General features: G+C 31.8%; 3 protein-coding genes across 4 annotated transcripts; 2 read left to right on the top strand and 1 right to left on the bottom strand.

Annotated features, from left to right (window-relative positions):
• Nucleotides 1-754: 754 nt before the first annotated feature.
• LOC101256219 (sphingoid long-chain bases kinase 2, mitochondrial) lies at nucleotides 755-6,107 on the top strand. Its single transcript, XM_004229864.5, has 12 exons — nucleotides 755-1,239; nucleotides 1,543-1,619; nucleotides 2,790-2,843; nucleotides 2,920-2,979; nucleotides 3,608-3,685; nucleotides 3,838-3,884; nucleotides 3,977-4,017; nucleotides 4,200-4,284; nucleotides 4,919-5,033; nucleotides 5,195-5,317; nucleotides 5,423-5,523; nucleotides 5,806-6,107. Exons 1-12 carry the CDS (start codon nucleotides 1,074-1,076, stop codon nucleotides 5,933-5,935), a joined length of 1,077 nt encoding a protein of 358 aa, XP_004229912.2. The 5' UTR covers nucleotides 755-1,073; the 3' UTR covers nucleotides 5,936-6,107.
• A 143-nt stretch (nucleotides 6,108-6,250) lies between these two features.
• LOC101266162 (uncharacterized) lies at nucleotides 6,251-7,776 on the top strand. 2 transcript variants are annotated; one of them, XM_010328310.4, is made up of 4 exons: nucleotides 6,251-6,745; nucleotides 6,891-7,045; nucleotides 7,118-7,184; nucleotides 7,294-7,776. In XM_010328310.4, exons 1-4 carry the CDS (start codon nucleotides 6,367-6,369, stop codon nucleotides 7,413-7,415), a joined length of 723 nt encoding a protein of 240 aa, XP_010326612.2. In that variant the 5' UTR covers nucleotides 6,251-6,366; the 3' UTR covers nucleotides 7,416-7,776. The 2 variants fall into 2 exon arrangements, with proteins under 2 accessions (XP_010326612.2, XP_004229946.2); XM_004229898.5 differs by having other exon boundaries at nucleotides 7,279-7,776.
• Nucleotides 7,777-7,792: 16 nt separating this feature from the next.
• Nucleotides 7,793-10,800, bottom strand: LOC101264770 (uncharacterized). Its single transcript, XM_004231144.5, has 3 exons — nucleotides 9,788-10,800; nucleotides 8,259-8,798; nucleotides 7,793-8,087 (listed from the first exon to the last, which is right to left on the bottom strand). The coding sequence occupies exons 1-3, from the start codon at nucleotides 10,631-10,633 to the stop codon at nucleotides 7,992-7,994; spliced, it is 1,482 nt and encodes a 493-aa protein (XP_004231192.3). The 5' UTR covers nucleotides 10,634-10,800; the 3' UTR covers nucleotides 7,793-7,991.
• Between the last annotated feature and the right edge of the window lie 3,923 nt (nucleotides 10,801-14,723).

Raw genomic sequence — 14,723 nt, 5'->3', positions numbered from 1 at the left:
TAAGGTGAAAGAAATATTTATCCCTCCATGACAACTTTTGTTGGTCCTTAATTTTTATTTCTACTTTCACTTTATACAGAATCTAATAATAATTACATCTGAAGTACTTATCACATATTAATTTTTAAGAGTCAAATTATATAAACTTCGATCAATATCCATTTTAATATATGTTTTTGGTCATATCGATATGATAATTTTCTTTACAACCTATGATGCTCTTCATGTAATTTTTGAATAGCTAACTTTTAATATTAAAATAACACAATCAAATTTAGCTTAAAAATATGTTAAATTGACTCTAAAAAAATAAAACGACAATTATGTTGAAAAAAAAGAAATAAAAAATTAAAGGAGGAAATGGGATAGAAAAATAATCTCATAGCCAAACTAACATCGAATTAGTTGTTAGGTATAGCGATAATATTTTTCAATTGCTACATTCATATCTCTTTATAATAGTCTTATTTATTCGAATCTTTTATAATAATTGTATTATTTTTACTCAATATTTAATATCCATATTTATTTTTTACTTGATATTACCTACATTGTAATCTTAATTAATCCAAATGCGTACAGAATAGATACTCATTATTATTATTATTTAGCAAAAATGACATTTCACCCCTAAAAATGTGCAATTGGTTTCACATAAACTTTGCTAAACAAACTAAAATTATTGTATTTAAAATAATAAAAACAATGTAACATACTTGTACAACAAAAACACTCACAATCTTAGCATCAAATTGGAATTGTTTTTTGAATAATGTTTAATGAGTCCAAAAGAGATCCCATCAAACAACCTTTTCCATCATTGAAACATTACTATTTTTCTTGTGAAATTGATCTTTTTTTTTTGGTCCCAAAATGGAACAAAAACAAAACAAGATTTGCCAACAACACTATTTTATTGTAGAACTAGCTAGAGTAATTAACTAAACCCCAATTTCAGTTTTTTCAACTCTCAAAACCTCCATTGATTACCTTCTAATCCTTATCAAAATCTCCATCACATAGAAAGGTGTGCCTTTTCTTGTGTGTGTATATATAAATTTATTACTTCAAGAATGATTATATATCAAGGTGTAGTGGTAGTTGCAATGGCCAGGAATCCTTCTTTAATCAGAGCACAATCGCCTATGTCATCAGATCTCACCTCATCTGACTGCAGTGTGCTCCGCGGCGGCGCTTCCTTTCGCCGCCCTGAACTCATATTCGTCGTTAATCCCAGAGGTTTTTGTTTCTTTTCAAGATTTTATTTTTTTCCTCACTCTCCGTTTAAATAGTTCACCAGTACAGGTTTTCAAGTTGAAATGTGTGCCTACCTACCCACACTATTTGCATTGAACCCCAAATCCTTTTCTTCATAAATGCGTCTTTTTTGTAAAAGAAAAATAATTAATGGAATGAAATAAGATGAGGGTTCTTAAAATTGGGAAATGAAGGTGTTGATTGACATGTTTAATGTGGTTGAATTTGGAATTTAAGGCTTTGAGGTGTTGTTGATTGGTCTTTTTCTTGGTTTTATTGGAGCAGGAGCTAATGGAACTACGGGTCAGCAATGGAAGAAGTTACTTCCTTACCTCAGGTCTCGCCTGGGTAATGACTGTAATGTAAGTTTTCCCTAACTTATGGTTTTCTTTGCTTATTTGTTGTTAAAGTTTCTAACTTTTGGTAGAATTTTTTTATGCTTATCTAATTGGTTTTATGGATGTAATTGCTTTTTCCTTATGAATTTCATGTTTTGTTCCTATATTAAGGCAAATTTACCTGAAGTTTTAATAGACGAATTACGAATGTTCCTATGAAGTCAACTTTAATATACAGAAGTGGTCAATACTCACATACCAGGGTTATTAGACTTCTTATGAACTAGATTGTATGTGTTGAGTTAAATTTTGATTCTAGATTTCTGGAAATTCATGATTTTGATCAATGTAAAGTTTTTACCAAACATCGAGGATATAAAACTGAATATAATGGTGGAAGTACATATTGGTAACATCTCATAATTTGCATGCATGAGCATCCAAAATGTCCTCAAATTCTCACGGTAGCGTCATCTATAGGTATCAGAATATTTGTGCCACGATATTCTGCAACATCTACCCTCTTATACTTTGGTGGAACTGAAATTTCCTTTTTGTGGTCCGATAAGAATCAGAGTTTGCCCATACTCAGTCATAATAAATGTTGTTTGATGTCTTTTTTTGACAAGTGTAGATGCAGCTGAAGTTATATTCCTGATAGTCTGTTGTAAGAGCTATATATTGACCCATGACCTTCTCCATTATAGGGGGACCATATTTTCAACAAACGGGGAGTTTTTAAATGTGTGTAATTTTCTAGTCAAGTTTCATAAATAATGCTACCTATCTTTTCTCTTAAGTCGTAAAGATCAGAAAGTGAAATTAGCTAGAGGGTGCAAACTGTCGCCTTCCATCCTAAAATATATTATGGCATTATCATTTTGGCTAGATCCCAAAATGGTGGCTGCTTTCAGTATCAGCATAAGACTGCTTGTTTTCCCAGTAAATTTCAAAAACCCAAAAGTGTATCAGGCTTTACTTATTCTTTGATGCTAATTAAGTATGGTAGGAGTATCATATAAGTTGATTTCTGTAAAAAATTCAGCTTGGTAGGATAATATATATCCCTCTTACATGGGATATATCTACTTGCTGTAACTTAAATGGAACTAAATGTTTAATGCTCTTGTAGGTATTACTGTAGTTCTTTGTCAATGATTGTTTAGGTGAAAAAGTTCTCTCTGTTTTGACCAGATATGCGAATCTTTAACTTCAGGTCCTTCTCATGCCATTGACATAACAAGAGAGGTAAACACCTAAACATCTCTGATTTAAGCTAGTATCAGGTGGAATGCAGAAACGTTTATCTCAATTGTACTGTCAGGCTATACGTGAAGGAGCTGATGCTGTAATAGCAGTCGGTGGTGATGGAACTCTTCATGAGGTTCGTCCTATTTCTTTCCTGAATTCTAAAATGTCTTCTTTCTGTTTTCAAACTGCAAAAGTACATGTATTTAGCACAAAAAGGAAACAGAAAGGAGTTGGTGGGGGATTGTCTTTGGTGTATCAGTTAAATTTCTATATCTGTTTTTCCTCATTTGCCTCTGAGCCGTTCTAGGTCTTCAGTTTTCAGTTGTCTTTTGTGCTAAGGTGCATCCGGCATTAAGACACACAGCTAGAGGCCTGGCATTGATAAAAGGAAAAAAACATTAACAACTCACTTTTCTTCTAGTAGCCCAGAACTGCCACCAAGTTAAAATATGCTAATATAACAAATAAAGAGCAAGTGAAATAGTTCTCAAGTAAGTTTTTCTCTGTCTAAAGGTAGACTCATCTACAATTGTGGCTGGCTGGTAGTATATCATCATTTTGGCGTAGTCATAAATTTCCTTAGTACTTTTCCCTTTGAATTATACTTAATGTTGGCTTTTCTTTTGCTGCAACTTCTATGGCGGTCTGCAGATATTATAGCTCAAACAGGATTCATATAATCTTTTTTATTGCCATTTGGCTCATAAATCCATGCTTAATATTAAGTTTTGGCTTAATTGATTAAAACTCATGGTTTTCAGGTTGTTAATGGCTTCTTCTGCGGTGGAGAACCTGTTTGTAATCATGATATGAACTCCAGCCATTCTACTGCTCTTGGCGTGAGTCATCATTGGCTGATTGGCATTGTTTAATCAAATCGAGAACATTATTTTGAGATATCGTGAAGTTCATTTTGTGTGCTTATTGCATTACAAACTGCTTGCTATCGATTACCCCATGAAGATACCTAAATGATGTCCTTTCTTAACAGATAATCCCCTTGGGTACTGGATCTGACTTTGCCAGGACGCTTGGCTGGTAACTGCAACTTCTGCTGTTTTTGTAGATTAATTTTTTGTCATTCCTTGCATGGAGTATCAGTATTTATAGATGGTCTTTCTTTAAATCAGGAAAAATGATCCACATGATGCCATAGAACGCATTGCTAAAGGTACTTGGCACAAGGACTCCATCTCTTGTTGGCATAAAGTCTGATTCAAGACCCTTTTTAACCCAGAAAATAAATAAATCGCAGAGAAGTAGATATCCTATTCTATTAACGGTTGCAGTATATCTATTCGCCATCCTTCTCCTTCCTTTTGCTGAAGAAAGTCTGATTTAGGTGTTTTGTAGGGCTGAAATCCAAAATTGATGTTGGATGCATAGCTGGAGAAATTGGAGAGCCCCATTATTTCATCAATGTTGCTGATATTCATCTGTAAGGATAGTTTCCGGAAATTCCTAAGTTATGGTTATGTTTCACATTTGGTGATGAGAATCTGCTATCCATTCCCACTCCTCTATAATTGGGACTAGTTGTTCCTGTATTACTGCCGATTTCATTGCTCCCGAACTCCCATAAAATTGTGATTCTTGTTAAGGTGCAACTGTAGTGTTAATTCTAGGAAGATTAGAGAGGCTAGTCAACAGTTGTGTCCTTGCGTTCTCTAAAATATACTCTATTCTATTTCCCTTGTATTTACCTCTTCTATGCATTGAGAGTCTTCACCAAAATTAGGCATTGAATGAAAAGATTAGACATGCTAATAGTGTAGTGTCCTCTCCTTTCTCTCCATCTACTCCATTCAGTTGCCTTGTATTTACTCCCTCAACGCATTGAGTCTTCACCAGAATTTGGAATTAATGTAAAAGGAGAACTGATTCTAGCATATAGCAAATTATGGGAAATACATCTGATTCTAGCAATTCTTAGTGATTCTAGCAAAGAAAGCTTTGTCGCCTTCATTCATTCTCAGTGAGTAGTCCTATTCTTGTGTGCCGATGCAGTTCTAGCTTCTGATCTGTAAATACATGTACTGACGGAACCTGGTAATTCACTTGATGTTTTGCAGAAGTGCAAAAGCAGGTTATTATGCATCAAGGTACAAGAAATTTGGGAATTTGTGTTATGTTATTGGTGCTTTGCAAGCTTTCTTTCGGCACCATAACCAAGATCTTAGGATCAAGGTCAGTTTGGTTTACCTACTGGGTTTGGGTTATATCTCTCAACTATTCTCAGGATAATGAGGGGGGCGGTTCATTTTGCTCTGCATGGTCAACATATGTTAGTCAGTCTTTCAACTTTGCTCGTCTTTACTTATCAGTCGAAAAACATGATGGTGATCTAGGTTGATGAGGGTGAGTGGGAAGTATGTTCCCAAGTAACTGCTCTTTGCATTGGGAATGCAAAATATTTTGGTGGCGGAATGAAGATTACACCAAATGCCAACCCCTCAAGCGGGGATTATGAGGTTTAATGATTTCTCTTTCCCTGTTCTCGGTCACTATTTTCAACATCACTGTTTTCCAAGAACTGCTTAGATACGACTTACAATGGCTAATTACTTTATTTGCAGATGGTCATTCTGCAGGATTTCAAGTGGTATGATTTCGTTCTCAAACTACATAAGCTGTACAACGGGACACACTTATCAGTGAAAAATGTATCTTCAAGAAGGTATACCATCGCTGTTTCAGAAAGAAAAAAAAAAAAATTCTGATCTCTTCTTTAAATTCATATCGTGAATTCCAAGTTGCCCATTAACAGCAACTACTTTAGTGCACCTGTGCATCTTGAAAAAGAAGTCAGTTTGGACATAGTTATTTCAGAAAGTAATGCCTTTAGGATCAAACCGCTATACTACAATATCCATAAGAACTTCAAAGATCCACTTTAAGGGGTATGTTAGCTTAGTCTATGTTTATGAGATTCTTCAACAGTTTTTGTTTGTCATTGCAGGGCGCGCTCAATTGAAATCGAAGAGATTAGCAGCAGTGGCTCCATATTTGTTCAGTCTGATGGAGAATTCTTAGGATTCCTTCCTAGAAAGTTTTCTATACTACCTGGTGTTATAGAATTGCTTTGCTGATCTTAGTTTTTTTTTTCTTTTTAGAAAATTTACTTGTTATAAAAGCATGATTTTGGAATTACTTTATTAGTTTTTTTCTGGACTTAATTTTGGAGGCAAAGTAGTATATTTCATTTCTGCATTATAACAATTTTCGTGATATTTTGTATAAAATTTAATTTGCAGTATAAAACACTACACGTATGAGTAATACCTGCCTAAAACACACTTAAATTTGTTAAAAATGACCCATTATATTTTGATTATTTTGCGCTGTAAAATAAAAATGACAAATATTCCATCAATGGGAAAAGAATTTTCTAGTCTATTCATTTCTTGCCCTTCTTATAATTTTTCATTTTTTTGTGGTCAGTATTTAATATGAACATAGATATAATACAAGTATTTTCCATTTTCAACTTCTAATTAACGACTAAAACTTAATCTTTGTTATGGCTACTTTTACTTCTTTTGCTTCCATCAAAATTCCCTATCTCCAGTCCGGCGACCGGCGTTCCATTTTCCGGCCAAATAGTAGTAAGAAAATACTCAAGTTGTCCCGATGCAACGTTGAAAACTCATCAAGTAACTCATCAAACAATACTAGTACTAGTAGCCAAGATTCTGAGTCTGAAAATTTGCTGCTCAAAATGGCTTGGTATGGTTCTGAATTCCTCGGGATTGCTGCATCAATTTTCCGTTCTCCGGCGGGTACTGAAGCTCCTTCGGAGGGGAATTTGGAACTTGCGACTGATGGTTCTGGACTTGTTGATCGTGCCCTTGTTGTTGACAACATTAAAGATGACTTCCAAAGATCCTACTTTGTTACAGGTATTTAAACTTTCATGAAGTGTTATAATTCAATTGAGTGTGGAGTTTAAGCGTAAAATCCTAAATTAAGCGATTTTATTGATGCAAAACAAAGTTCAAATGATTTCGTTTTTTCATAATTGGATTTTGTATGTTATGCTATCAGGAAATCTGACCCTAAATGCATATGAAGATAAGTGTGAATTTGCGGATCCAGCAGGTTCCTTCAAAGGGCTTAGTCGGTTTAAAAGGAACTGTACTAATTTTGGTTACCTTGTTGAAACATCAAATATGAAACTCATGAAGTGGGAGGACTTTGAGGTTAGCTCACAATTCATTCGTCTATTAGATAGAGTTGCGATGTATACCAAGTGCGCGCGTTTGTAAATACAGGACAAGGCGATTGGTCATTGGCGTTTTAGTTGCATACTGTCATTTCCATGGAAGCCCATTCTTTCAGGTTCGTCAAGCCACTGCTTCTACATCTACAGTCTACTGACTTTATTCGATTCTTGTCGTTGCCTTTAACTCTGCATGATACTTAAAAATTGCAGCAACTGGTTATACAGAATACTATTTCAATGAGAAATCTGGAAAAGTTTGTAGACATATAGAGCATTGGAATGTCCCAAAGATGGCTCTTCTGAAGCAAATAATAAGGCCTAGTAGAGGGAAAAAAGCCAGTGGATGAAGTTCTAGCTAGCGCTAATGATCCCTGTGAACTACAACGGCTCAAAAACATGACATGAACAAGAATATAAACCGTACAATGATACTGGATTTGAAGGGGAGGAAGATTTGTTATGTGAATGGTGTCGAAAAAAGAATGAAGAATATGAAGAAAAGACACTAATGCATTAATGTCAATACTCTTATTCAGAGTGCAGCAGAAGTGGAGATAAATAAGCTTAGACTCGCGTCTTGTGTTGGTAAGGATCTGAAACAAATATTAAGTGTGTTTATGTTGTTTAGGCCTGTTCAACTGATTCACACACAATATTACACTGGTTTCATGAGATAAATAGAGAGAAGTAGACGAGTTCTATTTTGCATTTCACTCTGCCAATATATATCAAGATTATAGCTCATTTGATGCATTGTAAGTTTTTTGTTGTACATGGCAATATGTGTAATCTGACCTCTTTCCCATATCAGACAAAAAACAAAGACTCAATGAGGGGGTTGGGTTGGGGGACTACAAATGATGACATGAATAGCACTAGTAAGAAAGTGAGAAAAAAAAAAAAGTCTTTATCTGTCACTACAATCAAATGGGTTCACCATTTCTGCATTCACCTACATCTATTAAAAGAGTATCATTCTTGTTTGTTGGCAAAACTCTGCAACAATTTCTTCTTGGAGACTGCTTGAAAACATCCACAAAACACAAATGTATCAGCACATATCATACTAACAAATAGTAACATTCTATGTTGTTCAGATTCTCCAAAAATGTGTCGGATTGCTACAACCTTTTTGGAGAGAGCCAACAACATAGATGACAATAGTTATTCAACAAGAACAAAGAAATTACCTTATCCCATAGATTTGGATCAGGCTTCTTGTACACTTCCACGTGTCGTATCTTGGATGGATCAGCCATACGCCACTTGCATTTCCCTCCGGGTGCCCCATCATGCTCGTATACACTTGTCGTTGTGTCATTAGTCGACGCGTATGCATTAGACAACAAGTAGAAATATGGTCTTTGACAACCTTTCCCATGATATGGTCTTGTGTTGAATGTGAGGGAATTCTCATCCTTAGTTTGATACCAATCATTGAAAGTTGCAATGGGCTTTTCTATTTCACGGGCCGGTAAAATGCCTCTATTTATCTGGACCAAATAGCCCCATGACACAGAAATGGTCCATTTTCTGGGCCTATCATAACATATGGACTGTTGCATAAGCCCAGCTGAGTCCAGTGTAATGGGCTTCTTGAGACGTTTCAAGGCTTTAACTCGGGTTACGTGGGGGAAAATGGGCTCAATTTTATCAAGATGATGAAGAGAAATCAATGGGGCAACTGGATGGGCTGAAAGGAGGCCCATTACATTACCATATAGATCAAACTGTTCCGAATAAACACCGTTAAATCGTCAAATAAGAAGCTCAAATACATTATAAACGGTAAAGAAAAACATATTGTTAGTAAAGTTCATTCAGACGCTCAAACAATAGTCTGAGCATAAAATTGTAAATTTATTTAGTCCCAAGTGTTGTGGATTGGGGATTGGTTTAACTAATTACTTAATTATGTCTCTAGTAATTTGGTTAACCTTTTTGGTTTTATACTTTTCTTTTGACTAACATCTATTTGTTTTTAAAAAAACTTATATTGGTTATGTTCCTATTTGTTTGATATAAGTAGGTCCTACATTAATGTGACATAAAATACATTGATGGAAAAATGTTTAGTTGACCTACCATTTTTCCAAATATAGCATTTAATTGTATTGTGATTTATTAAAAGTAAGTACAATAATTTGAGATATGAGTAGAGACATGTCCTTCATAAGTAGATAATTGTAGGTCACCCACCTAGAAGTGGTTTAGTATTTGAGGATTGGTTATCAAAAGGCTCACCCACCTAAATTGCTGGACTTTTTTTAGTTCTAAGTTTTCTTTTATTTAATTATTAATATTAAATAATTAGAGGTAATTAAAAGGATTAATTGATAACCTGATAGAATAATAATTCCAAGTACAAATGTAGGACTATTTTGTTGAAAGTATTAGGTAGTCGTAGTTTATTCCACCATTTATATCTTAGTGATTGGTGAAATATCTTTATCACTTTAAATTACTCAAACCCTTATATTTAATTGTTATTTTAGTAAATCAACATCTTGTCAATTTAATTAGAACCCTATATTCTAGTAGTCGCTATGATTCTATTGACTAATTAGTTCAACAAAAGGTCATGCTAAGCTTAGACCACACATCAAATTAAAATCAACTACTATGCATTAAAAAAAACCCCGAAAAAGGTCTGGAGATAATATGGTGTACGCAGATTTCCAATAGACTTTAACGTTAGAAAAAATAGTTCGAAACAAACCTGATGAAATCCGACTTCTTTAGTAAGAGGAACTCCAAGTTCAGCCATACAAGCTTGCATTCTATCATCTGATCCATACAAATATGGATATCTTTGTATACATTTATCTTGCATTTTTTCAATTGCTTTTGCCAATGGATAACTTATAGCAAAACCTCCACCTCCATAAGCCATATTGTAAGAAAACTCATGATTTTGCCAATGTGTCTCCGATACACTCCCGATATAATAATATTGCTTATGATCATATTTTCTCAATACCCTAACCAAATTTTCGGGCACGAAAAACGTATCGTCATCCCCCATCACGTACCACCTCACGTTTCCCGAATCTGCCCTTACTGTCTCTGACAAAACTCGGGATATACGAATTCCTGACCTATCTCCATTTTTATTCGTGTAACTGAATTTTGACGTGTCACTTGAAATCATGATTTTTGGAAGAGAAGTAGTAGTAACATTATCATAATTCATATTCTTATCTAACCATACAAATCCTCGCATTTTATTTGGATTCCACCATAATTTTACGTACTCCTTTCGATTATTCCACGTGGCACTTGATGATCCAATGCCAAAAACAATATGGTGAAGCTGAGTTTTTTCTGGGGGAATTGTATTAAGTTTTTTTTGGATTATATTTTCTTGGTTAAATCTCATAAAAGTATCTAAAGGTCTTTGAGTAAACTTGAATGAAGGGTTAAAACAAATTAAGGAGTATAATAAAACATATAGTAAACCAAAGAAAAAGATGAAGATGGTCAAAATTCTTCTAAAATTGCTCCTCACATTATTTTTTTCTGCCCAAATAAATGTGACCACATGATCTTGTTGTCTATTTTTCATATTTTGGACCTTTAATTTTGTGATGTTACAAAATCAAAGACCAAAAAAAATAATAATTCGTTTGTGGGAATGAAAGAGCAAAGTAACAATATCTAGTAGGAGAAAAGAGGATGGAGGAGAATATTGGAGAAATAGGACTATATATTTATATGGAGTTTTAGTTTGATCGAGTCTAAAATACCTTTTTTTTCAACACTTATAGAAGCTTGATACAAGTAAACAACATTTTTTGTTTTGTTTAATGATACGGATTGGAGTCGTACTGTGGATAAAAACAAAATTTGTTTTTTTTTCTATTATCAAGGAAATAATTTAATAATCTTGCAAAATAAAGGTAAAGTAATTGATATAGAAGGAAAAAAGAATATAAAAATGGGTATTATTAGACCTTTCTATCTCTAAAACGTCTAATTTAATATAATAAAAGGTTCTATCATTAATTTAATAGTTAACTTATTTATCTCTTTTTTTTTAAATTTAAACTCACAATCATAAAGTTGAAACTCGAAAATAAGGGTGTTTAGCATTCGATCAATTCTCTTTTGTCACTTACTACGGCATTGGAGTTACTACTTCTTTGTGTAGATGATTTTTTTTTTTTAAATTACAAAAGAGATCCTAGGTCCGTCTATGTAGCGTCATCATAAGTTAATTTTTTAAAATTTTTTTAATTTATTTTCAAAAAATAGTTTTCTCTCTTTATGAAAAATGTGACTTTCATGAAAAGTTGTGACTTTTATGAAGAGTTGCTATTATTATAAAGAGTTACGACTTTTATGAAAAAATTATGACTTTTATGAAAGGTTGTGACCTTTCCATAGGGTTGCAACTTTTCAAAAGAGTTGTGTCATTTTCGATAAGTCACAATAAGTATTTGTTCACACTATCCTTTGTTGTATATAAATAGATGGATTTCCTCTGATTTTAAAACAACAAAAATTCTGAACTACTACTTCTTATGCACGATTAAATATTCATGTATTTTGTTCTTGTTGAGCGGTTCACTTACATTATTGTTTTTTGTATCATTGCATTTGTGAATAGAATATTTCCATCCTTAGAGGATCTATTCCTTTAAACCTAAGGTACTAGGGGAGAAAATTTTTCATGAGGGGACATTGTCCATTCAGTGAGGGTGATATATTTTTTATAGTTATTAATTTATAGTTATGATATTAATTGTTATTTTTAAGTGCATATTTTAAACTTTGTTATGTTTTTGTAATATTATTGTGTGCAAGTATTTGTTATTGCAAATATAAATTATTTATTTATTAGAAAATATAATATATCATGTTGATATCCATCTTATTTCCAAAAAATATCAAATAGTAACGCTTCATGGAAGCAAAGTGACAGATTATAAAATTAAATTAAAGAATGATTGATTGAAGAATAAATAATAAGGTGTTAAAATTATACTTTACATTATTAATGTTTATTACTATGTAAGTTTGTATGTAATATAACATAGTATTTTTATTTGAATGACTGATAGATTTTAAATATTATCTTATAAATTTCATGAGATGAAATTCTCGCCCGAAAGCACTAATTTTACTAATTTATAATAAATGTATATAAGATTGTAGCACTGTGAAGGAGGCGGTAACTTGTAAGGGATAAAAATACACTTGTTGAATGACATATATCCCTCTTATATTATAGATAAAAAAAAATAATGAAATGCTAAATATTGTAATTAATAGTACCGTTCTTTTTTGTAATTTTTAAATATATAATATACTAAAAAGGAAAATAAATAAATAATAATAATTTTTTTTATAATTATAAATACATAATATACTAAAAAAGAAAAATGCTAAATATAAAATAGAGGAAATTTGAGGAAAAGGTCAAATCAATTGTAACGCTAAGCTCCTCTAATTCGATATTCTATATACAGTAACCTCTCAATATAATAATATGTTTTTATTTTTTTTCATATTATATGTGTTATATTATAATAGGTAATTTAGGGGGAGTAAACTATATCAATTAGGTCACATCTATTTTAGTGTAGTTCTTACTACAATTAGGTTTAAAAAGTTATGTTTGGCAGTGAGTTGATTTTATGTTACATTGTAAACAATAAATAGCTTATCGAATTTGTAGTGTAGTTGTTATCCTAGTTTAAAGTTTTGGTTTAAATTAAATTTGCCTTACTTTGTCTCTATTTTGAGTGTTTTTATTTTACGTTTGTCTATTTTGGGTGTTTTTTATTTTACGTTTTAAACAATATATTGAATTATACCATGTAAATATATTAAATAATAAAATAATAGGTAGGACAGAACGTCACAATCTTTTCAAAACTCTTTCATAACTATTTAAAAAATGATTTATAAAAATTTCTTCAAAGATTGAATTCGTATAGAATATCATTTCTTTTTTTATGAATCTTGAATTCTTAATTTAAATCATACACAAAAGAAAATATTAAAACATTATCGAATCAAAAGTCGAATAAAAAATAATTTTTCGATTAAGAATGACTTTTAGAACATTATCGAATTAATAAAAGACATTTTTCAATTAAAAATGTTTTTGCTCCATCAACTCCTCTCATGTCTCCCAGATGAGATATACCTGATGAATTGGGTTGAGATGAATATTTGCTTACATTTGAAAATTACATTTATATTTTATCCGGAAAAATCTTTATATATGACAAAAAGATCAGAAAAGACACCAATTTCATTTTAATGTCTATAGAGCTAAACCTAAAAAAATCTCTGAAATTATGTTAAAATTTTTAGCTCATAATTTTAATATTATGATTAAAAACTAAGGATAAATTATACCTAATTACATATTACTTACTCCTTTTGTTTTCAATAAGGAAATCTATGAAATTATTATAAATTTTAAATTATTATTAAAAAGAAAGGATAAATTCTATTTAATAAGACATTAGTATTTATTTGCATATATTATCTTGGATTTTTGTTGTAAAAATTTAATTAATAATTTAAATATTTATATTTTTTAACTCAATATTTTAAAACATTTATTAATAAAAAGTACATGTAAAATTCTTTCTTTTCGTTTTTTTACAAAATTTGTATCTTTTTTAATATCTTCATTCTTCAATAGTATTTTAAGTGATATTAAAACATAAATTTCATACGATAATTTTTTTTGGAGCCTCATAATTTTGAAAGACCATGAATATACAGACTATCGGTATATTTAATAGAATCAGCATTTGTTTTTTTTTTTTAAAAAAAAGAAAAACAATAGTGTTATATTTAGGTTTGACTCTATTTTATGTAATCCCAAACTTAATGTGATTGCATCATTACTTTATTTATTCTCATCTTGGCTCAATTACTTATTGCGGTTGATAATCTTATTTATCTTTTTAACTCTAAATTGTTCTAATAATAACTCAATATCATACTCTATTTTTGCTTCATAGTATGATTATTCTTTAATTAGGGGAGTGTGACTTTAAAAATTACCAAGAAATATATAATTTATTCGAATATTAGATTAGTTAAAACAATACTTTATAATACAGTATTTATATGTATAGACAATTTGAAATAACACCATATCAGCAAATATCAAACTATTTAGGCTTATATACATACAAAACATATTTTTTTTGGAACGCGAAATACAGGACCTCTGTCACAGTCTATGCCCCTTGGAGCACATTTTTGGTAACCTAAGCTGGAATCGATCCACCAACCAACCACTCAACCATGCCCTTATGGACAACAAAGTTAACAATGCAAGAATTCTGAAGCTGTCTATCTCCAAAAACATCAATAGCTTCTCTTGCTCTTTCTCTCATCTCTTTACCTTCCTTGTAAACCATGACGTATGTCAATGCCTTGGCTATATCCTTTCTAGTAAACGATCCGTTTTCTTCATTTCTCTCCACTTCAATTTCGAATCCTTCTTCTACTATCATTCAGTCCTTGATCATGCACAAATGGCAGAACAATAAGTACATATCCATGTTGTAATGTTTCTACAATTGAACCTAGGCCCCCTTGAACTAGTACTACTCCATTTAGGTTTTTGTACTATCCATAATGGTAGCTTTGATAGTTCAATCCCATCAGCTATTTCGTATACT

Source organism: Solanum lycopersicum, chromosome 1, assembly GCF_036512215.1.
Source record: "Solanum lycopersicum chromosome 1, SLM_r2.1".
Taxonomy (NCBI): Eukaryota; Viridiplantae; Streptophyta; class Magnoliopsida; order Solanales; family Solanaceae; genus Solanum; species Solanum lycopersicum.
This window is presented reverse-complemented; position numbering and strand designations above follow the sequence as displayed.

What these genes read in the sequence shown, in the direction of transcription:
- LOC101256219 (XM_004229864.5), top strand. Translation starts at nt 1,074, where the DNA reads ATGATTATATATCAAGGTGTAGTGGTAGTTGCAATGGCCAGGAATCCT. An exon ending in GTGATGGAACTCTTCATGAG is followed by an intron (nt 2,980 to 3,607) that starts GTTCGTCCTATT and finishes CATGGTTTTCAG; the next exon opens with GTTGTTAATGGCTTCTTCTG. An exon ending in TTTGCCAGGACGCTTGGCTG is followed by an intron (nt 3,885 to 3,976) that starts GTAACTGCAACT and finishes TCTTTAAATCAG; the next exon opens with GAAAAATGATCCACATGATG.
- LOC101264770 (XM_004231144.5), bottom strand. Translation starts at nt 10,633, where the DNA reads ATGAAAAATAGACAACAAGATCATGTGGTCACATTTATTTGGGCAGAA. An exon ending in AAGAAGTCGGATTTCATCAG is followed by an intron (nt 8,799 to 9,787) that starts GTTTGTTTCGAA and finishes TATTCGGAACAG; the next exon opens with TTTGATCTATATGGTAATGT. An exon ending in ATCCAAATCTATGGGATAAG is followed by an intron (nt 8,088 to 8,258) that starts GTAATTTCTTTG and finishes GTTTTCAAGCAG; the next exon opens with TCTCCAAGAAGAAATTGTTG.
- LOC101266162 (XM_004229898.5), top strand. Translation starts at nt 6,367, where the DNA reads ATGGCTACTTTTACTTCTTTTGCTTCCATCAAAATTCCCTATCTCCAG. An exon ending in AAGATCCTACTTTGTTACAG is followed by an intron (nt 6,746 to 6,890) that starts GTATTTAAACTT and finishes TTATGCTATCAG; the next exon opens with GAAATCTGACCCTAAATGCA. An exon ending in TGAAGTGGGAGGACTTTGAG is followed by an intron (nt 7,046 to 7,117) that starts GTTAGCTCACAA and finishes TTGTAAATACAG; the next exon opens with GACAAGGCGATTGGTCATTG.